Source organism: Hippocampus zosterae, chromosome 2, assembly GCF_025434085.1.
Source record: "Hippocampus zosterae strain Florida chromosome 2, ASM2543408v3, whole genome shotgun sequence".
Lineage (NCBI taxonomy): Eukaryota > Metazoa > Chordata > Actinopteri > Syngnathiformes > Syngnathidae > Hippocampus > Hippocampus zosterae.
The window spans coordinates 35,566,715-35,592,689 of record NC_067452.1 but is presented as its reverse complement, the minus strand read 5'-3'; the positions used below and the strand labels follow the sequence as shown (position 1 = coordinate 35,592,689).

The 25,975-nt window shown below is 40.1% G+C and overlaps 1 protein-coding gene across 1 annotated transcript in view; it reads right to left on the bottom strand.

The window, feature by feature from the left end:
* Window positions 1–25,975, bottom strand: part of LOC127591661 (copine-9-like) — a 64,273-nt gene that overhangs the window by 18,294 nt on the left and 20,004 nt on the right. The window contains exons 3-7 of the mRNA XM_052051959.1: window positions 25,717–25,763; window positions 19,532–19,635; window positions 17,912–17,951; window positions 17,639–17,641; window positions 16,347–16,423 (exon numbers count right to left, since the gene is read on the bottom strand). Of these exons, the coding sequence (XP_051907919.1) occupies window positions 16,347–16,423; window positions 17,639–17,641; window positions 17,912–17,951; window positions 19,532–19,635; window positions 25,717–25,763 (271 nt within the window). The remainder of the gene's footprint in view (window positions 1–16,346; window positions 16,424–17,638; window positions 17,642–17,911; window positions 17,952–19,531; window positions 19,636–25,716; window positions 25,764–25,975) is intronic.

The window sequence follows — 25,975 nt, the reverse complement described above, 5'->3', positions numbered from 1 at the left end:
CTGTCCCTTTTCAAAACGTACCTACTTCACCGCGCCGCTGCGCGCCGCCACTGCGCGCCGCCACTGCGCGCCGCCACTGCGCGCCGCCACTGCGCCGCTCAGACAGTGGCTCACTACGATCGCGCGGGCATCTTAGCGAAAAAATGTTGTCTACCCACAAGCATTGCAATGAAATTGTTAGTTATTTAGTAGAGCTATACATCTCTTTATTTTCGCGATAAGCAATGAAGATGAACAAAAAGTTGAACCGAGCAACAACACTTTTGTGCCCACCTTACCAGCCTTCCGCAGGAACTAGCTGATGAGCCGCCCGGAGGGCGGCGAACCACCACCTTACCAGCCTTCCGCAGGAACTAGCTGAGGAGCCGCCCAGAGGGCGGCGAACCAGCTAGTAAAGTATAACAGAAATTATAGTTTTGCTCTTGCTGGCTTTTTAAAATCATACGCTAGCATGCATGCATGCCAGCATATTGTTTAAGCTAGCCTATGTTTTACCATGCCTGCATCCAATAACATAATGTGACTTGTGTATGTGTTCAATACATAAATTTCACCCGTAACTGACACTACGCCTTTTAATACGGTGCACCGTTTGGTCGTGAAAATACGGTCGTAGGAGAGAGTTCAATTGTTCCGCCTGTCACCGTATGCCACCGGCATAGATAGATGAACAAAGATTCCATTTGCAATGAATAATTGCAAACTGTTGAACACATTTATTTTATGATGATAATAATAATCATCATAATAACAATAATAATAATTTTACTCAGCAACCCGGATAATATCTCAAGGCATGAGCATGCTTTGGCACCCTGGTTGAGAATGACTGGATCATTATATGCATTTCGACTCAAACCTTACAATATATTAATCCCTAGTTTGAAACCTCCATTTATATGTGAAAACCATTTCGAGGTCAAGCGTAAAAAGGATTTATTGAACTGTCGCAAGGGAGGGAGAAAAAAAGTGAATTAAAAAGAAAGGTTGATGGGTCAATTAGTGACAGACGTTCCACAAAAGGGCAAAGCTTCTTTGCTGTTTGATCGATCATTTTCCAAATGATGGGAAACGCAGTTAAAAGGCTGATATTTTTTGTGTTCATCCAAGAGCCAAACACATGCTAATTCAAGGCATGTCACAGTATTACACCATGCACATTGGGTACAGTGTTGGAACTACTTTGTGTATTCTTCTGCACAGTGTCGGCACACTTACATATTTGTGACACATTGTTCAAACCTCAGTTCAGATTATGTGACTTGAGTCACAAGAATTTCAATTAAGCACTCCAACAATCCATCCGCACTCAAATGTGCCATTGCAATATCAACGAGACATCAATTTAATAAACGTAAAAATTCCATTTTAGGAGGCAACATGCGTGTAATGAGTACTGAGCTCCATGTCTCAGCATTTAGACCTTGGAAAATGGAACAGCCTAACCGCATATTGCGATGTTCAAAGAAGAGAGCCCGACAGTGGAATTGATTCAGAAGGTCATCCTATCAACCACCCACCCAATTTCCAAAGACTCAAGCTCTGGATGAACATTCTCACTTCAGTTACAACCTATTAAATATATAGCTCCCGTATATGTCATTTATTATTAACTTTTAAGGAAGCCTAGAGCCAGTTGTGCTGTGCTAAACTACCAATGTTAAATGAATTAAATATTCGCATGCTGTGAAACATTGACACAGTATTTAGACCAAAATATTTGGAATACAGTCAAAACTACAGATGCCGTTGAGTCTGTTTACCGCCATTACCAGAATATGTATTGAACCGTCATTTCAGATGATCAGCGGTGGATACAATGAGCAGACAATTACCTGATCAATAACTCCCAAGAATCGAAGCACATGGTGGCATGAGACTGACCAGATTAACCCATGAGTTCATTTCCGTAACAATGCTCTTTCGTATCTCGGTGAACTGTAGCAGACTGATTGGAGCAGTTTTCCTCAGGGTCTCCGACGAGGTGGACATAATCAGAGAACCTCTCAAGGAGCATAACAAGCATTAGAGTGTGGCCAAAGTCCAATTGACTCCTCCTCAACCTATTTTGAGAGGTCTGAGTAAGGCTTGAGGCTAAGCAGCCTGTGAAGGAATGCATTTCTTGTACCTGAGATCTTTCTAAGACGACCCCCGCCCCCTCTCACCCGCCCAAAAACAATCGTTTTAATTGTGCCTCAAGGGGAAATTCAATTTCTCAGAAGGTTGCAGGTCATTACCCGAGCCTCATGACCATAGGTGAGTGCTGGAATATAAACTGACTTCTAAATGGAGAGTTTTTTCCTTTTGGATTCTCCGTACATGGAAATTGTCCTGGGAACAATGCTCTATGATGTTTAAAAAGTAAAGTGTTTCATCATTTTGCTTGCGGTCATGATGATGAAAGACTTAATAAATAAATAAGTCTTTCACATAGTGCTAGTCGCTCAGTCTGCTGTTGTATCCGCTATAGCAAAAAGTTTGACCAGTGTACTTGCAAAAAAACAAAAAAGTGTTGTTGAATTAGTTAGCCTGTCTACCTCACAGTAGAGTCGAATGAAATTTGGAAAACTGCTTTCCTACAATGTGACAAAATATTTACACTGAGATCCAAAATGGCTTCTTGATGCGAGGGAGGACGATTTCCATGTCACATGTTGTCCACTTAATTTTAAAGGTTAAAAATATGCCTGAATGTGGAGGAGCTCTCCAGCACTGGTTATGTCATGATGCTGAGGACCAAGGCACGAAACCTCCAAACTACTTTTGGCACTGCATTGATGCACAAGCCAATCACCCGGTCTTGCCCTGAGCAAAAGTACCAGCAGTGGATCCATATGGACTGATGTGCGGGGGTGTGAACTGGATTGCAATACATTTGAAAGAAAAATTTATACTTTAACGCTTTCAGGGACAGTGGTTGCTACAGTGGACAGTTTATTAGGTTATCAGGTTACAGGTTATCATTATTTGTGCATGAAAAGGTTATAAATCAGATCGCAATCCACAAAAAGTATTTATTTGGTTGAGAGTAGCTGAATGTGTATCCACAATGCACTTCTAAATCTGTAAGGCATTTGCAAGTATTTGTCTAACTTTCTTTATTATGGTCTTTCGATATTTTATATCAATGATTGAAAAACATCATTTCCACTGCTCCGGTAAATTACTTGCAAGGGTGAATTATATTGAGCTGACAAAGATACTTGTTCCCTCAAAATCTTTCCTATTGGTGCTTGCGCCTCAGGGTTTAATTTGCACCTCAAATAATGTTTCCACTATTTGAGCTTTGGGGTTATGTTCTCTTTAAAAAGCAGTATGTGTTCAAAGAAACCTGGATGGATGATACTACCCGGGAATACGTTTTTTTCCTTTTTGTTATTGAACTGCTGTAGCAGTGACAGCGGCTTCAGCGATTCATACTTAAAAGCTAAATATGACCTGGATTTGGTCTAGGTGAGATATGACTTCCCTCAGTGCAAGCACGTACCAGTACAGAAATATTGGACTTTTTCCTGCAAGGAGTTGAAAGGCCAGATAATTGGCAGGAAAGAAATGATGTTGCAACGATATGAGGGAATTGCCTCAAAGCAATTACTAAGTGTCCAATAAGATTGCTCTATAATCCTGTTGCTGCTTGTGGCCTCTCTGTGATTTATTTGCTTTGTATCTGGGATATTACAATACTGTAAGCGCGCCATTTACAACTACTAAGTTTATATGTTTGTTTTTATAAGATACAGAGCTGCAAACCTACAGACATTGATTTCCAGAACAGATTAAAAAAATTAAACAAAAACACTAAAATTACATTCATGGCTGTGACAATGTGCGTACTAACCTCACTAAATCAAAGCATTGCAATTTTATGAATTATCATAAAACACACATACACAAAATGTAGAACGCAGCTGTAGTGACATAGCTCCCGGAACTTTTCTCAGGATCCTCTTGTAACACAAGGCAAATTCACAGATGAGTTTAGACTGGTGTCGCACTGCAAAGCTAGCTCGCTAGCTAGATACTGTAGATAGCTTGCTAGCTAGATCGGTAGATCGCTAGATAGATAGATCGCTAGATAGCTAGGTAGCTAGCTAGATAGAAAGATAGATAGATATGTTTCCTCAAATATTCCAAAGATAGCTGTATTTATTGCACTTGAACCCTTTACCCTGCAATTTACTGGCACCCCGCCTACTGTCCAAAGACAGCTGGGATATGATCCTGACACTCGTGAGGATAAAGGGATTATAAATAAATCAGAAATCTATATCCTACAGCGCCTGATGTTACGTGGTGGCCGCACTAGCGGCTAGCAGCACTGGGGAGAGCCATCCGACTACTTTTCCAAGGCAGTTCATTTAACGTAAATGACTCACTTCGATGCTGGCAGCTTGACGCTGTTCCCGCTAATCATTTTGATCACTTTTTAACACACCAGGCTCAAACGTGGTTGTTGAAAACTCAATTCTGCGCTGTCTGTCACACAGCATAAATGTTAGCTCCATGCGTCAGGTAATTGTTTTGTTTTTCTGCAAATTAGCCCTCAGAAAGACTCTTAAGAGAGGTGTACGAAACAAACACAAAAGTGCCATTAAGAAACACTGAAAAGTGTGCGATTTACAGGCATAACACACTCTGCATTACAGTGCATGTGTGTGTGTGTGTGTGTGTGTGTGTGTGCGTGCGTGGTGCAGAGAATGTTACTTTAATTACACTTCATAAAACCTGTTTGTTTCCTCTCTTTCTAATTAGGTTTTCATATAGAAATTTCGGACTGCTGTCCCGTGCTATTTTTGTTAATTAAAAAAAAAAAAATTGGGTGCATGGAATGGATTCATGGCATTCACATGAGAAGGAATTACCCTCGTACTGTAGATGAAATCGAAGTGCCACTACACGATAGCCATTCGACAATTTCTTTTGGATTAATTAAAATTATTTCTCACCATTCACGAGCAGTTTCTCAAAGAATTGCCAATTCTGAGTGACCAAAACAATCTTTGTCTTCAAAGACCAGTACACACTCAAAGAGACAATATGGTGCGGTTTAGTTACGCTTCTTTTTAAGCCTTTGTGTTCTGCTTCATGGTAGAGGTCCCAGTTGGATGTTCGGTTATTGGCCGAGTTATTATGTTGACCTGACATTGGAACACATGAAACCATGGCAGTATAACAGCAAACAGTTGCTCAGCTGTCCGCCTACAGAATTCACAGTCATACCTTGGAAGGCATCTAAGTTTGCCTTATCAGGATCATTTGTCTTGATGATTCTTTGCCTTTCGGTGGGAAAGGCAAATGCTTGTAGGCTTATATTTGTAACTTTGCCTCCCAATTGAATATAGTTGCACCTTGCAGCCATTTCCCATTAATCAGGAAGCGCTCCCATGCTCAGCATTGACCTAATTCCAATGATTTTCCTCCGACTAATCATTCAGACCCTAAGCATGAAAAATAGGACATATCTCGAAATCATAAATAGAAGCAGACAAATAGCCACCCTATTCTGAGTGCAGAGAATACTGTGTATTCAGTGGGTGATTTCGATTTAATATGAAAATAGAGCAATTAAAATGCACAATGTTTTGCAATAATAATATTACTAATTAAAAATGCCCTCTTGAATAGAATGCTACTATACATTTGAGTAGACAAAAAAATTCAACACCATTTACCGACAGTATATAACAACCACTCGACCACCAAGCCGCCCATAGTGGTTAGCGTGTCGACCTTACAGTGCAGAGGTACCAGGTTCGATTCCAGCTGCGGCCTTCCTGTGTGGAGTTTGCATATTTTCCCCGTGCCTGCGTGGGTTTTCTTCGGGTACGCCGGTTTCCTCTCATATTCCAAAAAAAATGCATGGCAGGCTGATTGAACACTCAAAATTGTCCCAAGGTGTGAGTGTGACAGTGGATCGTTGTTCGTCTCTGTGTGCCCTGCGATTGGCTGGCAACCAGTTCAAGGTGTCCCCCGCCTAGCCCGAAGACGGCTGGGATAGGCTCCAGCACTATATATATATATATATATATATATATATATATATATATATATATATATATATATATTCAAAAAAAAAATAAAAGACTCAATCAGATTTTACAGACAGTAAACTTCAAAGTGAAAGGCAACAAGTTCTCTAATGAATGAATCTCGCCTCTAATTGGAATCTGTTCCAATCTACATCCAAATTATACCAAGTAATGACATCACCATTAGGAGTCTTTGCAAAGTAATTTTGCCTGCCATCACCCACCCAACTAATGAAGCTACGGAAAGATACTTGAGGAGTCGGGTCACCTTGGGAAACTTGCACTTGGGTTTAAATCGATGCCGTGTGCATGGACCATTTGTGTTTGTATTCTCTGGTCACTAAGCAAATAGCTGGAACATTCAATTAAGGTGATGTCTCTGTTTGCCTCTTTCTCCTCTCTCACGCTTTTAACCGTTCGTTGTTTTTGTCAGTGGTTACAATGGAAACTTTTTTCCCCCCCAGTTGTGATTATTCTACAAGGGTGCCAAATCTAATTAATATGTATTTTCTCTTTCTTTTCTTTCATTTTACTACCACTACAGTCATGTTTGATGCCGAGTTTAATTTGGTCTGACATATGTTTGTGTACAGCAATGTTCAATCGGTACGGTGTGCTGCAATTTTAAAATGAAAAATGTCTTCACTTCCAGACAAACAATAGGCAGGTAATTAAAATCATACATTTAAATCATATCAATTATAGCATCATGTAGTATTTTATTGTTTTTATGTCTATTTACATTGTTATATTACACCTTTGGGATCCCAACCTTTCCCTGCATCTGCATAAACATTACTGCGCTTCCTTATGGTGATTATGAACACCAACTTTGGATCAGGTAAAAGGTTTCATCTTCCATCTGTTGGCTCTCTTTAACCACCCTCACTGCCTGCATCCGGCCTCCAGTGGATTCCATCGAACCTCTCGCTCCCTGTGGTCGATAATAAGTCTAATGAGAATGCGTTTTGTTGATAAAGTCTCGCCGAGGTTACCTCTCTAATCCAATACTACATTTTTGTGTGATACATCTCACTAAATATCTTCTCTTCTTATGTCACTCTTTTTTTTTACCCGTGACTGTGCCAAGCCTCACATTGTACCATTTTCCAAACCCAATAAAATTATAGTGAATTATTTTGTACTAAAATTAGAAACCGCGGGCTAACAGCGCACCACACAACACAATACGTACAATTAAGTTCGATAATTGGATTTCCCCTTGTCTTTCTCCTTGCCTTGATGTCTTGATCAAAAGCTAATTAATGTCTCCTTGAGTCAGACCAAAGCAACACACCAAATGTCATAGAAGACCACGCACGAAATGCCTCCCAGGGACCACACCACCAATTTCTTCGGCAGAGTCATAACAAACGACTTCTAGTGGTGGTTGCGGCTTGGAGTTTGAAGCGGATTACGTGGGACAGGAGAAGTGAACTAATCTCTTTTCGTCAATGGATGCTACAGCTTCGTGTTTGCTTTCAAAACTTAGCTTGTAGCAGACGTGTGCACATTTTCAGCATGACGTCTCTGACCCACTGGTGAAAGGACACTTTGATCCTCTCCTCTTTCATCTATAACTGCTTCAGACAACAAAGTGTTAGCAAAAAATTGGTAAAGATTGCACGACTGTCTGTGTTCTGTGTTGTGTTGTGTTATTTTTGTTATTTTGACTTCAAAATGGCGCCGCGAGAGTGGCTGCCTCTCCAGCAGCTCCTATATTTAGTTGTTCTACTTCTTCCTTTCAAAACTTTGCTGCTGTGAATTGGGAATTTCTCCATTGCAAGACTAATAAATGTTTTCTTATTCTTTTCTTATTCTTAGGATTCCCTCAAGTGACGGAGTCAGTGCATGGCTTTTGTTACACGGGCTTTTGAGATCATGCTGAGGAACTACTGTATGTTCGCTCAGTTTATCTGTTTTGGGTATCCATAGCTGAATAATGGCGGGGAAGCATGTCAACCTCATGTGTGGGGGGGCACACATCATGTATTATAATTAGGAATGACTTCATTTACAATTGAATTTTGCATTTTATAGAAATGAAGAATGAATTTTTTAAAATAATGAATGTTGAAAATACAAACTATTTTTACACAGTCCCTTGAAACTGGCGGGATGAATGATTTTCATGGTACAAAAAGATACAGAAGAATAACCCCCCCAAAAAATAAAATTAAAGAAATAAATAGCTTTCCCCCCTAAAAATAACGTGTGTGTTGTGTGTTTGTATGTGTGTGTGTGCGTGTGTAGGGGGTGCTAAATCAGCAATGTTATGTCTCATATTTGGCCACAAGCAAACATGAGGTGGACTGACTAGAACAGACAAGCCAGGAGGCGAAATGTCACCTTCACCTGAATCTGACACATACCGTCAGCTGCATGGTTCATAATTACATTTTGGTCACTCTCATTTGGTGGAAGTTTTTGGAGAATCGTCTGGCATTTAGAATGGTCTAAAATAATCAACTTTATTTTTTATTAGTTGTTATTAGTTGTTTATAATGACGGTTTAGGAAGTTTTGCAGGAGCGTTTTTATTGTGCCTTTTGAGTGCAAGAGTTGAAAACGGTTAGACTGCTCGTTTGGTTCTCATTTGGTTTTATATTGAAAAAGTAACTCAGACGACCTTATTAAAGGCACGATTAGAGGCAACGGTATTGCACCACCTGTTATCTTGGCGTGACAAAAAACGTGAAATGGATTTTGAAAGAAAATCTTCAGAGCTTCTCTCATGTATAATGCATTTCATTTCAAATCCCTTGTTGGTCCAACAAGTGGTGTGGTTGACAGATTAAGAGTGTCACAGAACAACACTGTCACATTATTTGCCAAGACGCTCGGAGCTGGCAATAAGGAATCACTAATTTCCACATTAAAGCGAGCCAACTGCTGACAGATCTGTGCTATGCAAGCTAACAACTCATGCCCGCCAGTTGGAAAACACACAAATGCTTTATTCTGATTCTGATGCTAGGAAATAAAAGTTCTTTTTTGATTTTTCTTTGCGCAAAAGTGGAATTGACAGACAGTTGGAATCATTGTTTTCAATTGACTCAGCAATGCGGCTGCACGCAGCATGCAACAACTGTTTGGCAAAAAATTATTCATTTTTTTTCCCAACTAGACCTGCCGCAGGCATACAATTAAACGTCACTCAGTTGAAATTTGGGCTAAACTCGTTTAACAGGCTCCTCAGAAGCTGCAAGTGGTTTTGTCCTGTGGCTCGTCTTGTCAGAGGGGGCCAGATGATACCTCAACGACTGCAGCAGATGGCAGGTGATGTTTTCGCTAGGACATCGACCACAGGGGAGGTGTGTGTGTGTGTGTGTGTGAGTGTGTGTGTGTAAGCAGGTAGGTGGGTGGTTATTGGGAGGAGGGGGGTAGATGGCTGAGTTTGATTGCTCACTATGGAAGCAACTGGGAAACTGTCGGGATTTCAGTCTGTTTTTCAATGGCAAACTGGATAATTGATTGCCTCATTTGTAAACCACAAAGTCATCTGAATTATAATGAATTAGTGCGATTAAACAACATTTCTTTTCCTTTTGCTTCAAAGATCTCCCTGCAGATAAATTCCTTTCCACTAGCTGAGGTAAATCTAAATGGACAATGTGCATTTGTTGTCAGACGGACAAAAAAGAAAGCTTGATTTTAATTATGCAGGAAAGAGATGAAATGTGCTTTGCAATTACAAATGGATTGATCTCACCAAATTGTTTGTCAACAATAAAAAGTAGAACCTCATGGAAATTGTTTTATAATATAGTCGTCCCTTGTTCATGCTGTTCAGCCCATTTACCTTAATATTTATCTTAATGCATAATACTAATACAAAATATGCACATGAGGTGTATACACACACACACACACACACACAGACACACACGCATGAAATTGCAAAAAAAAAATCGTCAAGATGAAATTAAATATGTACGATTTAAAAATCTGTCATAATTTATAAAAGTATGACATTTCAGCTCTAATCTAAATGTAAAAAAAAATCACATCTGATCTGCAGGATATGTCACTTGACATCTTTGTATATTGCGTATTGTATAAACCATTTTCAGGACGGTCAGAAGCCAAGCCAATGAATGCGCGCATCTCACCAAATCTGATTGAACGCCAATAAAATATGTGATGCGGGTGTGCCTTGGCTAACTGATGGAGTTGACGGTCAATAACTGATGTTAAGATCAGATGAGGAGGTGTCAAATAAATAAATAGATTTAAATAAATAAACAAAATGATTCTATTGGCAAGGCCGATTACATTTAAACTTCACCTTGACTCTCAAATGTTAGTTTTTTGGCACCCTCACAGAGATAATGAGAACTGGTCATTTTCCAATCCCAGGACAATTATAATCTTCAACTGTGGAAAATGAGCAAAAACGTGTAGGAGCACTCTGGAAAGTTGTGTGACAGCCTTATAATTGAGAAGAAAGATGATAAAACATAAAAAGACACTACTGAACACATGCAAGCAATGGCTTCATGAGTTCATGTCTATGGTGCAAATGTTTGACCATCAAAGCTTTGAGTGACCAAAGGAATGCAAAAGAGGGTGACATTAGAGGGAGACCTTTTTTTTTTAACTCTCCAGAGAAATTTCGGAATGCATTACTGTCCTTTATGATTATGCGTGTTGTAAAATGAACTTCCAAATGACATTGGAGCAATTATGACTTTCTTGTGAAACCTTTTTGGTAAAAGATGACTTCAAATCGCATCAACTCAAGCCAAAAGCGCTGAAAAACCACGTTTGACACCTGCCAGGGGAGTATATAACTATATCGTGATATCTTAATCAATAAATAATGTTTGGTGTGCTTTCTAGGACAGTGTGATGAATGTGATGAATGAATCATGAATTTAATGGATAATTTGATAACAATAAATGGATGACTTTATTTTTACTGTGTGCACTGTACAAATAACAAATAATGTCTCCTCCACTTGCAGCAAGTCTGTCTTTTTTTCGGTCTCTCAAAGCAGTGAAAATATGGCTGAGAAAGTTTGACTGTCCAATGCTTCTGGCATTTGTGCACTGGGTCACAGATTTGAAGTCATCCTACCAGCTGCCCACAATTACGCACCCTGCCCTCCACTAACACACTTCACCAACAGACTGACCAGCAGAATCCTCGCTGTTATCATCGCCTGACACAATCGGTTCGCCATCACTAACTCATCAGAGGAAGGGAACGGAAAAAAAAGAAGCTATTCCTCCAGCTTGCTTTTTTTTGAAACATACACAAGATCAAAATTTAGACAAACTGAAATACAAACCCAATTGCAGTGAGGGTGGCATTTTGTGTTCAACACAAATAAAAACAGAAGGAAATGAATTGCAAAACATGTTCAACCTATTTTTAATTTGATTGTTTTTAGCAAATCATTATTAACGTTCCAAAATAGCTGGGACAGCACTATGTTTACCACTGTGTTACATCAGATTTTCTTTGAACCACATTCATTCAATGTTTGTGGAACCGCATGAGGCAACAAACTGTTGAAGCGTTGTGGACGGAATTCTCTCCAATTCTGACTTGATATACAGGTTCAGCTGTTTAACAGTCGGGGGTCTCCATTGTCGTATTTTACGCTTCATAATGCACTGCACATTTTCAATGGGTGACGCGTTTGGACTGCAGTCAAGTACCCGCAGTCTTTTACTGTGAAGCCGCGCTGTTGTGACACATGTAGAATGTGGGTTGGCGTTGTCTCGCTGAATGAAATGAGCCGGGATGTCCATGAAAAATACATCGCTTGGATGGCGGCATATGTTTCTCCAAAAGCGCTGCATGTGCTTTTCAGCATCAATGGTGCCTTCACTGATGTGTACTTTTCCCATGGCATCACAGATGCTGCCTTTTGATCATTGCGTCCAGAACAGTCCGGATGGTTCTTTTTTCTTTTTTGGCCCAAAAGACACAACATCACAACACAGTTTCCCAAAACAATTTGAAATGTGGACTCGTCAGACCACAGAGCACCTTTCAGCCCATTTTAGAAATAGCCAGGACCCAGAGAAGCCGGCAACATCTCTGGGTATTGTCGATAAAAGGGTTTTGCTTTGTACAATAAAGTTTTAAGTTACACTTAGAGATGTAGCATCAAACAGTATTTACTGACGTTGGTTTTCTGAAGTGTTCCTGAGCCAATGTGGCGATATCCTTGACACAACGATGTCACTGTTTATGATGCAGTGCCACTTGAGTCATCTAAAATCACGGGCATTCAATGTTGGTTTTCGGCATGCTGTGATTTCTCCAGATTCTCTGAACCTTTTAACGATATGATGATGATAATAAGATAAGATAAGTAAAGTTAAGAAAACCTTTATTTGTCTCACAATGGAGAAAATATGGACCGTAAAGAATGAAATCCCTATATCCCTTGCAATTATACATTGAGGAACATTGTTCTTAAACTGTTTTGACTATTTTCTCACGCAGTTGTTCACAAAGGGGTGAACCTCACCCCATCTTTGCTTGTGAATGACTGAACAATTCAGGGAAGATCCTTTTATACCCAATCAAGACACTCACCAGTTCCCAGTTAGCCTGTTGACCTTTGTGATGTTCCAAACAGGTGTTTGATGAGTCTTCTCAGTCTTCTTTGCAACCTGTCCCAGCTTTTCTGGAACATGTTGCACCCATAAAATTCTATGTTAATTATTTTTTGCCAGCTGCAGTTTTTTTCTTGTTGACCTTATATTATGTGTTCTGCTGTATTATTATTCATTCATTCATCTTCCGAGCCGCTTGATCCTCACTAGGGTCGCGGGGGGTGCTGGAGCCTATCCCAGCTGTCTTCGGGCAGTAGGCGGGGGACACCCTGAATCAGTTGCCAGCCAATCGCAGGGCACACAGAAACGAACAACCATTCGCACTCACACTCACACCTAGTGACAATTTAGAGTGTCCAATCAGCCTGCCATGCACATTTTTGGAATGTGGGAGGAAACCGGAGCACCCGGAGAAAACCCACGCAGGCCCGGGGAGAACATGCAAACTCCACACAGGGAGGCCGGAGCTGGAATCGAACCCGGTACCTCTGCACTGTGAAGCCGACGTGCTAACCACTGGACTACCGGGCCGCCTGTATTATTATTATTATTATTATTATTGATTTTAACACAAAAGCCTTCATTGGAATTCGGTTTGTAGTTCACGCAACCGTCACACAAAAGCGATTGGCGTGTGTGCCTTCCCCGTGGACACAGCCTTTTACTTTATTTATTCCAGAAAGTCCAGCCAAGTTTTTGAGCTCCTACATCTATCTCGAAATTGGATTATGAGACAAATATGTATCAGCGCAGGGCAGAGACAAAGGCAATTTTCTCAAGTTAAATTGGGATCAGGCTGTGAGAAGAAGAATGCCATTTTTCAAGGGGACAATCCAAGAAGGCATCGAAGACAAAAACATTCATTTTAAACGTATCCTAGCAATATTCTCAAACAGCATCTAACGATCTATAGAAGATTGTCATTTTAGCGCATCGGTGTTTATCTCCACGCCGTTGTTCATGAAACTGACAGAATCGTTTTTCTTGGATCCATCTTTTGCTCTTTATTTCTACCTCGGGGCGGGTTCAGAGAAATGGGTCATACTTCAGCAACCTCCAAAGAAGGTTATTTATTTCTAATAAGACGAAGACATGTCTAGTGCCAAAACTGGCTTCTGGGCAAGAAAAAAAAGACCATTCCTATCTAATCCCAATCCACACAAAGCTGTCTCGTCAAACAGCGGGATTATTAATAGATCGGCCTCATTTTTCCTATCCTTACAAACAGGCAATTTCTGATTCTTTTGCTTGCTTTTTCTTCACCTTATTTAATGTCAGCATTTCATATCATACTCGGCACTGATAAATCCTCATGTTGAAAAACCTGTGTGTGTGTGTGTGTGTGTGCGTGCACACGCTCGTGAGCATTCTCACAAGCACTTTCAGTTTAAAAATAACCTCTGGTATCTGATGCTCCCACAGCACAGTATGCGTATCCACGCCATACAGTATATCCCACGAACCCCCACATTTATCTTTTCAAAAGGGAGTGCATTTTGAATCACTATTATACATTCACCGCCTCATCTGATACCCCATATTTTGGTCACCATAGCAACACACAGGTAAGTGGAAAGGAGTACTCAGTTTCGCCACGCAGCATGGAGTCCGTTTCTAAAAGTGGTGACCCTTTAAAAGCAAACACCCACTGACACGAGGAGGCAACCAGAACCATACGTAATTTGGAAAAGCAAGTCTAAAAACGCAGGGCGGGGAAAAAAAATAAATCCAATGAATCTTGTACATTGTGGATTTTTCGACGTTTTTTGTTGTGTGTAGGCACCTGAAGTGCAGTCTTCTAAATGGCAGCACATATAGCGAGGAGGATCGGCCTCTTTCTGTTCCTCCCTCCTCTGCCTCTCATCCTCCTCTTCTATCAATTGCAGCATCGATATCCTCCCCCTCTCTCTCTCTGCTCTACTGGGTTGTCAACTTTCACACGCCTTCCTTTACGTGCCTCTCTTCATGCCTACCTTGTTTCTTCCCCCGGGCTTTACTGTGTCTGGTCTACGAGAGACTCCTGACAGCTGTCTATCCCCAGCAGAACGCCATCAAAGACACAGACAGTATGGAAAGAATAGTAATTGTGATCGTTTGGCCTGCAAAAAGCAGAACAAACTAAAAAGTCTGTCGCTTTGGGCTGCTCTGATTGCATCCTTTCATTTGTTTTCCCCAATGTTCAGATTGTGCTGGAAATGGAAATTTAATATCAAAGAGATCCAAATAAGTGTGCTCTGGAATCCGCATCAGGGAAAAATATGGCACTTTGATGTTCTTTGGAATTCGGTTGCACGTTAGCTAGATCCTGAATGAAAGGTACATCTCCTGGAGTGACTGCAGGGATACATCAGTCAGGCTCTGTTGGCCTTGATTTTTTTCGCAGTTAGTAAATTGATTGGTATACACATTACCGCCCCCTAGGGGACTGGAGTTGAGCAACTCTCAACGAAAGCTCGTCTAGGCACAGCAGTGCATAACATGCTGCCATGCTATTTTTCGCGCAATAAGGCACACCTAAAAGCATTTGATTTCCTCAAAAGCTGACAGTGCGCCTTATAATCCGATGTGCTTTATGTGTGGATCAACATTCAGATTTCTTGTACGTAGTATTTTACATGTTCTTTACAGCACTTTGTTACAGCAGCTGTGGTTGTGAAAGCTCGATATAAATAAAGCTGTTTTGTATTGTATTGTATTCCCTTTAGCGTAGTTCCTTCTGGTGGACGCATAACGCAACCGCAGCCACTATTGTAACTTCGATGTGCCTTTAAATGCGGTGCACCCTATATATGAAAACAATTTCGAAAGAGGCCATTCGTTAAAGGTGCACCTTATACTACAAAGAGCCTTACAGTGTGGAAAATACGGTACTGATAAAAAAACACTTTTATTTGATATATCTTACACCACCGTTTCATTTGTGCTACTTGAAAAAGGAGAGTGCAAGCTAAGATGCTGAACAAACTGCAATCAAGCACACAGCAGAGGTTTCCATATTTGACAAGGAAATGACTCATAAATATTTCATGGGGAGCGCTTTTACCACAATTGTTGCACCCGAAGGATATGAAGAGCGAATGAGGTAAAACTGACTGTACACAATATTCTTTTTTTGTATTTGTATAATCGTATTCCAAAAAACTACCTTGAAAGGACCCATGCCCTGAATTTCAAACGACAGTTCATTTTGTTACCTTTTCACACGGACTACGGATAAGGTCACCAAGGTTTGATCGAAACACTAGGTAGGAGTTGAATGCCATGCCCTTTTTTGAATCACACTTGCCGTCGATTATGACATCAAATTTGTCAAAATGTCTCAGCATTGAGTTGACGTAAAATCGGAGGCTCGTGTTTGCATGACATGAGGTTCTGGAAAATAACCTATTACTGAGTAGGTAATAGTGGGGTAGGGGTGGGGCGTGGGGATGGGGGTACTAATTGTCTCATCACTCAGTATTCTCACACGAGACCTAGACTTGGTTCACTTGCACTGTGCCCTTGGATAGCCCGATCTTGCCTCCGACATTGTGATCTAATAGATTAAACCAGTTGAGGCTATACGCACTTCATCACTGAGATGGGTATTACAGCGTTGATTTCATTAGGAGTTGGCCATCAATATTCATGAGCATACATTTCATTATCATTGAACACAATAGCAGAAATTGGGAACAATTTGGGAATTAATTTGTCATAAGTAATTATATACGTATCAACAAGATTTTGTTACACAACTTACGAAAGAGTTTTCTCCAGCCGCCCTCCTGTGGAACCAATGATTTCTCCAAGGGTGCAAAACGTCTGGCCCAAAAAATCCTGAGGAAAAAGTAAATAAAAATGGATGACTTCATGGTGGCGCTGCAGTCAGATGCAATTCATGTTGTGGATTTGTATTTAGTTCTTTTTGGGGTGTATAAAACTTTCAAGGGTCATACTATTACCATCATAAAAACACAGATAAATTGTACAGGCAATATTTCCATGTGTCTTCGAGACCGCTTTCTTGGTACAGATGTGCCTAAGCCTATCCTAGTTGACTTCGGGTGACTGGTCACCAGCTATTTGGTGGGCACATATAGACAACCACTCAAATCTGCAGACAATTGAGAGCATCGTTTTTGGGAAAACTGAACACGCTTCCTCCATACGGAAAGGTCTGGGCCCAGATTCAAACCCTAATCTCAGATCCATGAGGCAAATGTTCTGACCACACTTTCATCGTGCCACATTTTAAGTAACATTTGCATTCCTATTCGACTTTAACTGTCATAGGTTTATGTGGAAAAAAGTTAACAACTGTTAACATTCCACGACAACACACATCCGCCCAATAAAAATAAAGAATTCTAACATTCCAAAAACTGGATTCAGAGAAATAACTTTGCCTTCCTTGTGGGAATGTTCAATAATTTTTATTTCTAGCTTCTTGCTACTAAGCAAGAACATACTACATTCACTACAGTGGACAGGCACTAATGGACAGACATCAAAGTGAGGTGGCAACACACGAACATGCGTCATGGCAATTAGAGTATGTCTGTGATGCTGGCGGGGGTACCCGCAGCGGCTCCTCTCTCTCTCTGTCTTTAACCCGTTCGTGTACCCAGTAACCTGAGAATATGATAAGCTGTCCACTGTAGTAACCGCTGTCCCTGCAAGGGTTAAATGTAAATGGCAACCACGCTACATTTTTGCAACAACAGGTTGAAACATGAAACGTCTTTTGTTTTGTGTCCTTTATGTGTTAGGGACAAGTCTCGATGTGTTTAGCACCTGTAAATGTCCCGACACAATCTGGTGTCGCCTCAAACAACAACAGCTGCTTGTACATTTGAAGTCCCGCCGAGGAGAGACAACGCGGTGAAGAACAGTATGAAGTGGGCAAACGCTCTGCCTTGGGGCTGTTTGTCCTTGATGAGATGAGATGAAACAATGAGAGAAAAAGCAATGAAGTGGACTATTTTAGAACAAATAATGGAATGAGTGAAGGAGGATGAGACAAACAGTGGATTTTAATCATAAACCACTCACCTTCTGCGCTCCGGCATGATTGATAGTTTTGTGGAGGGGGGAAAATGAAAAAAAAAAAACATTTGTCAGTAGATTACGCTACATTGAGTTCTGAATGACAGTTTATGCGTCATGCTGTGATTCAGTCATGTTCACTCTTCCATCCATCCATTTTCCGAACCGCTTGACCCATCTAGGGTCGCGGGGGGTGCTGGAGCCCATCCCAGCCGTCAGCTATCAGAGCTATGAGCTCTGAGTCAAAACTGTCAGTTGACATTGGCATACTGTACTTACGTGTTTGGAAATGTTACAGCTTCTGGAGTCCACATTGTACCTGGCGGAAACATAGATAGAAGAAAAAAAAGTATCGACATCTGTTGAGGTTTAAATTTGCAAGTAGCATATTAGCAGTGATACTGTATGTTGCTTACTAACAATTTGGGCAGTTTGATTCATTTTCTTCATTTTGATTCAAGTCACCTCGGCTTATTGAAGAAAATATATATTTTTGAAACAGAGCTGCTCCTCAGAATCAGAAGTAATTTTTGTTGTTGTTGTTTTAAAATGAGCAACTATTGGCTGCTAATTATTAGAAAAGGCCACCATTTAGATACCAACTTCTCAAATAACACATTTGAATAATTTGGAATAAAAACAATTTTATCATAGTTGTGCTTGGTAGTTTGTTTCCACCAATGTTATGAACGACTGACATTTGGACTTGACTATGGTAGTTTTTTTTTTCTTATCAGTATTGCCTGATCCAAATAAGAGTTTCTGCGGGTAACAGCAAACCTAATTTAATTCTTTTTCAGGTATTTTTAATGTTATTTAAAACAACAACCCCCCCCCCCCCCACACACACACACACACACACACATTTGCCAATTTACACCAATGCAAGTGCAAGTGTGATTTATTCACCGGCGAGCTATTTTTAGAATAGCCCAGAGGGTTACTCATGTGCTCCTTGGAGGCTACCTGCTGCCAGTGGGCACCATGTTGGTGGCCCCTGATCTGGGAGGATTACCTCCACAAGTGCAGTTGCTTGTTTAGAACCGAACAGCACTGCACATATATTTATTTCAATGTGACATTTAAAATGCTTCTTTGCAAATGGTGGCAATGTTGCATGTGTGTGGAGTGCTCAGATCATGTTCAGATTTTGACATCTCCCTTCGTGCTTAAATAGTTGTTGATTGCATGCAATTTAGCTCAGCTACTCAACAGCGCATTTTTCCAAAGCGCAAGCAATTACGGTATGTGGATTTAATGATCTCCAAGGCTGTGCTTCATTCTGAGTGCTTCAAAAAAAAACTTGAATAACAATTACTACAAAGCCTAAATCAGATATAATGAGACATTTAAAAAAAAAGTCTACTCTTCAATGGAACAGATCTGGTTTTCAAAAAGGAAAAAGTTGATCAACGGTTTAATGTAATTGTTCTCATGTGATTAATAAATACATAAATGAATAAACAATTGTATGGCACTTTTTTGAGACAGCCTTTTGTATTGGATCCCATATGACTACGAGAGTCCAATTCCACACCAAATATGAAAATGTATGCACCTTATTTTTCTTTTTTGGGGGGTACAATTTCCTCACTTCACTATCTTCAGCTTAGTTAAAGCAATTGTCACAATAATTATGCAGCTCATACCATGCAGATAAAGCTCAAGTAGAATGTGAGTGACCTATGATAGCTATCGATGAAGGATAAAAAGGTTTGTGAAATTAAGTGGGGATAACAAAACATCAAATCCAATCAGGGAGGCCCACGAGTGACTAGCCAGTTCATTGCTTACATTGCTTAGTCTGAATGAGATTTCTTTTCACCAAATTGAGTTGCGATGCAACAGAGACACCTCGGATTGATTTGAGGAATTTGAATAAAACATCAGGATACTTACACATCAAACCTTAGATTTTGCTTTTCTTCAAAGAAGAAATCCAAGACAAACTTTCTGACAAAATCCGGGTTCCGAGTGTTATCGATCACCTCTGTCCGGCCGGACTACAACAATGGAAAAGTCAATACATGAGATTAAACTTCCTCAAAAAAGAAAGAAAAAAATGAAACTCATAAAGTTATATTCATATGATGACATTTGTTACAATTAAGACACTCAAATATCCATTAAAATAGGATCTAAAAAAAAGGGCTTGGGCTTTGTATTAAATGTTGTGTCCCCTGAGAAATCTGGGGGCTATTTTGAGCAAGACTCGAGGCTCTCTAACCCACACAAGTCCAGTTGCCAACGTTCTCCCGCTGACAATCACACCAACACTAATTCCCCCAGTGGAGTACGAGCCTCGCCTCCACGGTCTGGCCCAAAAGCACCATGTAACGAGCTATTGATTTTGGCACTGCCTCACCACAGCTACGAAACCCGGACTCATGTCTTTAGTGCCCTGGACACATCGGCGATGCTATTAACTGCGTCCTTACCCCATTCATTACCAGGGACTCATGGAAGTGCCCTGGACCTTAGATCCCACCCGCTGTATCAGCCCCACAGCAAATCCCAATTGGTTTCAAATTTCAATCAGCAGTGATTTTTTATTTTTTATTTTTGATAGCTGCATTGCAGGTGAAACAATTTAGGATGTCTTTTTTTTTTAAAACACCAAAATCAATCAGGTTTTATGTTGACAAAATATTTATTCAAATCAAATTAACGTACTTTCCGCACTATAAGGCACTTCGTACTATAAGTCACACTTTCAATGAATGGCCTATTTTTAAACAGTTTTCACATACAGGGCGCACCACATGATAAAGTGCATAGCATAGAAGCTACAATAGTCGCTGCAGTTGTGTGTTATCCATCCACTAGATGGAGCTATGCCAAAGGAAATACACTACAATAAAATACAGCTCGATTTATAGAGAGCCTTCACATAAGCTGCAGCTGTAACAAAGCAATTTACAAAACATTTAAAATATTTTGTCCACTAAATCTGAATATCTTTCCATATATAAGGTGCATCGGATTTTGAGAAAATGAATGCCTTTAAATGCGCCTTATACTGCGGAAATATGATACAACACAATACTTTTTTTTGCCATAATGATTTGCACTCATGAGAGGGAAATATTCGCATTAGATTTTACCTTGTCATGCTTGGAGAAACCATAGGCTTCTACTGCCTCTGAGTTAGGACATTTAAGGTCAAGTTTAAGAGATCAAACATAGCCCGATAAAGGGGTACACCACATACTTATTCAATTGGGAAACTCAGAAGCAGTTCTTAGAATGGAGGGATGTGAGAGCTCTCATGAATTTGAGGGTGATCTTTTGATTTCTAAATCAAAATGCGCATACACTACACAGTGCGGTAGTTGTCAAACACAACTACGTCACGGTCAAATCTTGTGACACACTGACCTTTCAGTCGATCAATTTTGTTCCTGTCAAGTTTCAAAGCGGTTTTTCTTCGTCCAATGTCAACTGTCATTACGGCACTGGGAAGAATCACTTCGACTGCATGTGTGCCGCCACAACAAACCCAGTCAGATCGATTGAACGTTTTTTTTTTTTTTGTGAAAGTGATGCAAGCAGCGCCACTAGTTTCCATGTTCAGGGAAAGGAATGTCACATGCAGAGTTGCTTTTTCCATCTCCAATTTGTTTCTCGATTGGAAATGCAATTTCAAAAGCAAACAATATTTGTCTGGTTTCACCTCATGAACGATCATCGCCTCGAGGCACCCAAAAATGTGGTCACACTATCTGATGACTGTGTGTTTACTCTGTCGAATGCAGCGCATTACAGGCCCTATAATGACTAAATCCTAACACAAGGAATAAGACCATTTCTGATGGCTGAAAGTTTATGCCAACCAGGGATGGTCATTAAACATTGATTACATCTTGTTGACCGTGTGGAATTCGATTTGTAAAACATTCTGAATAATTAAAGCTTATGTTGTCTTGAACGCCTTCCCTTGAAGCAACAGAGGCAAAAAACAAAAACAAAAAAAAAACGATTTGGCAAGTCATTGTACTTAAATATGATCCCTACTTTGCTGCCTCAAATGGAAACCGAAAGTCAAACAGTGGAAAATGAAGTTTGGTGCAGAGCCGCTTCTCCTCCACATCGAGAAGAGACAGATGAGGTGGCTTGGGAATCTGATTAGGATGCTGGATGCCTCCCTGGTGAAGTGTTCCGGGCATGTCCCACCTTGAGGAGGCCCTGGGGATGACCCAGGACACGCAGGAGAGATTATGTTTACCGGCTGGCCTGGGAACGCCGTGGGATCCCCAGGGACAAGCTAGAAGAAGTGGCTGGGGAGAGGGAAGTCTGGGCGTCCCTGCTAACGCTATTGCCCCCGCGTGCCAACCCCAGATAAGCGGTAGAAAATGGATGGGTGGCTGGCTGGCTATTTTTCTTAAATATTCATGTTGAGTTGCTAATCACAAAGACATAAAAAAATGTAAATAAATAATGGTGTTTGTGTTTGAATGATCGCCAGTCTTATCTGTTCGCATCCAATCACGATATCGGTATTAATTCAATAAACGGTTGTTATTTGATGACACAACCACAAAGACCATGTGAAGGAGGATCTTTACAAATAGCTTCACTTTGTCACATCCAATTCGGCTGCGGCATCGACGTACTGAAGAAGGCATCAATGTATATGTATTGTAAATGTTGTCTGGGGTAATACTTGCCAGTAGTTGTTACGAAGGGTTCCTTTCAAGACAATTGACTAGAAGTGCTACACGAATATCTCCAACTATATGGTGCAAAATAGGTGCTGTCTGTAGGGTGTTTTTAATAATTGGCCCCCAACTTGCATTTCATGTGGCCTCCTGAAAGCTGGGGTCTGGCGACGGCTCTGTCCACATATCAGCTCTCTGCACTGACCTGTCGGCATGCGTTGCTATGGTAACATGGTCGGCTTCAATACAGCACTGGCAATGCAATATACAAACATGAGCAGTAACACAAACATTAAAAGATGATGAGGTCTGAAATGTTTTTTTTTTTTTAGTTTATTGTTGTAACTTTTGCTGAGCATACACTTTGTGTCAGCTCCTCGCGCTCACACCGTGCCCCTGCACAACTCTGAGCTTCGCCTCATCTGAATATGCAACTGAATTCTCGTAACTCTTTACTATTTATTGTTGACTATGAAACGTAAACAGTTGCGGAAAAAATAAAGTGAACCTTTTCGATTTACCATGATTGCAAAAACGGTCATAAAATGTGACCCGATTTACATCAAAGTCAGAACAATAGACAAACACTGTTTTCTTAAACTAATACCATACAAAATAATAGTCTGTATTCATGTTGTTATAGGACTCGCCCTATAAACGTTCACAAGACAGAGTTGAAGAGCTACATGAGCCCTGAGGCTAATGACTTCTCCAAGAGCTAATTGGAGTTTGCCGACTTATAATCCAATCAATATGATGAGATTGGAGGTGGTGGTTAAATTCGGCTGGCCTATAAAAAAAAAAAAAAAAAAAACACCAGGTTTTAGTGCTTGGTCCTCAAGTAGCACAGGCCGATGGGAACCATGCCTGAGACAAAAAAGAGTGATACGAATACCTACAATTAAAAATTATGTACTGGCATGAAAACTGGAAAGGGTCACAAAAGTATCAGCAAAAGCCTTGATGTTCATCAGTTCACCATAAAACGGAATGTAGGAAGGTTGGCACTGTTGCTTGAAGATGGTTGAACTTAAAACAGTTTTATGAAGAAGATCCAAATTCCTCTTGACCGTTGATCTGCAACTACAGCAAATGTTCGGTTGAAGTTATTGCTGCAAAAGGAGGCTCAAAAACTGAAACTAAAATGTCCAAGGGTTCACTTTTTTCACCCGGCGCTGCCACATTTATGTTGTGTTTCGTAAAAACAAAGAAACACACAATTATTAAGAATATTGACACATGTTCGACAAAAAAAAATAAATCTGATCATGTTTTTACGACAAATTTATGCAGAAATCTAGGTCAGTACAAAAGGTTCACTGACTTTTTTTTTAGCAACTGTAAATACATAGCTATATTTTCTTTTGTGTGGTGGGGAAACAATTTGACAGATCTTTGTTTTACTTATTTTTTTCTTTCAATTTTCATCATACGCTTGGAGGTTTTGTAACATCCACATGATAGCGGCAACTCGCTCTAAAAGTGGTGGTGCTTTCCTTTCTTCCATGTCAATGGCATTAAAGTTGGTGTTAATCACCTAGATTAGCTGAAGGTTTTCCTCCTCAAGCTCTACCAATGTTTGGAAAGTTCATTTCACGTGTTTTTTTAATCAACTTGTTCAGTTTATAGTTCATATATAAAAATAAAAATAAAAACCTTTCTTTTTAACAATATGTTATTGCACGCCTTTATTCAGCCCACCACAGTAGACAGCTGCTGGCTTCACCCTACAATCTCATGAGGAAAAACTTAAATGTTCTTTTAAAAAAAAAAAAATTAAATGAAGAATTAAAAAAAACAGGACTGTAGTCTTTGATGAGCGAGCTAAAATACAGTCTAAAGTAGGAACCAGATTGAGGCACACTCGTTCAGGCACAACACTGATCCCGACGGTGGTGTGCAAGTGAGCCTCTACTATCACATTTGAGAGACCAGCGCATCTGCACTCCTCCCCCATGTGGTACATCTTGATCAAATCGTATCTCATGATTTTTGCTGCTCATACTCAATAAAGTCAAGACAGATACAATGTGGATATGATTTAAGAAAGGCCTTTGTCTGCCGTTTTATCGAACGACATAACTAAACCGATCGAGTGATTCTTAATCATGCAGAAAGATAAAGAACCAAAACACAATACCCAAACAAAAATTTGGTTCATCATGGGCAAGAAGTGAAACTAAAACAAAACAATAACCAAAAGTGGCTGCAGTGAACTCTTCCAATACTTTTGCTGAAATGAAAAATGGAAGGGTTCAAGCAAACAATGATATGTTCCAAGTTGTGGATCGGAGCCAGAAATAAACCCCTCAACATATGAACTGAGATGTTGCTTTGTGTCTTTTGATGTCAAACTCAAATGTTTTCAGTCTACTTAAAAAAATGAAGTACCGTATTTTCCCCATTATAAGGCACTTTGAAGTCGAAGGCGCACCTCCAATAAATGGCGGTTTTCATATATAGGGCGCACCGCATTATAAGGCACACAGAATAGAACCTACAGTAGTGGCTGCGATTGTGTTATGCATCCACTAGATGGATGTACGCTAAAAGGAGGACAATACAATACAATACAATACGATACAATACAATACAGCCTAATTTGTATAGAGCTTTCACAACTGCTGCAGCTGAAACAAAGAGCTTAACAGAACATTTAAAATACTCCGTCCAAGAAATGGAATATTGATCCACATATAAGGCGTAGCGGATTATAAGGCGCACTGTCGGGTTTTAAGAAAATCAAATGCTTTTAGGTGGGCCTTATAGTGCGGAAAATACGGTAGTTGGCCTGACCGTTGCATCCCTTTGCAGGGAAGTGGTGTTTAGTTATAGAAACCCATCTTTCCCGAATGCTTGAATCAATGACCATAAAGGTTCACGAGAAATTTTGAATGATTGGAAAACTTGCTCATAAAATGTGATCTGATTTACACCTAAGTCACAACAGGAGTGGCAGTTACAAGTGAGTTATTGGATGTATCCATCGTATCCAGGAATACTTTGAAGTATGCACCAGTGCTCTTACTTTTCATCTTTCACCTCTGGAGGGGGTAAAACTAAGGTAACATGGAAATGTGACAAGGCAGTTGTGAAGGCAGAGGCAAATCAATGAAAGGTTACATGTTCCACCCATAAATAGTAAAAACAGAGAGCAAGATTGGAAGATGCCAGAGGGAGCCGTGAAATGCATTTTTATTGAAACAAACGATTAAGCCCCCTTGCATATTTTCTTATCTTTCGTCATGACTGTATGCTCTCTTTTTGACATTGTGTTTTTCCCATCTTTTATAGATGAACTTTTTTTTATAGCTTGTGCAGTATTTTTCAGACTGCGATTACACACTGTAGAGACATTGGGGAGACTGATGGAAAAAAAGGACATCGGATACTGACATATAATTAAAAAAAATAATGTTTTCTTACCTCCCTCCACTCTTTGTTTCCTATTGCCTGCAAATAGAGAACCACCACTGAAAACAAAAGAGACAAGAATTAATTTGGACACTGAGGCAAGCAGGCCACATTGATTGAAAAAGGAACAAGCAACGTACAGACCTCTTCCAAGGCTTAAACATTTCTCAACTGCAAAATCAAGTGAACAGTAAGGATTTTTGATCCAAGTGTAGAAAAAAATGTGGTTGAAATTCCTCTCATATATAATATTTTACCTAATTTGACTCCA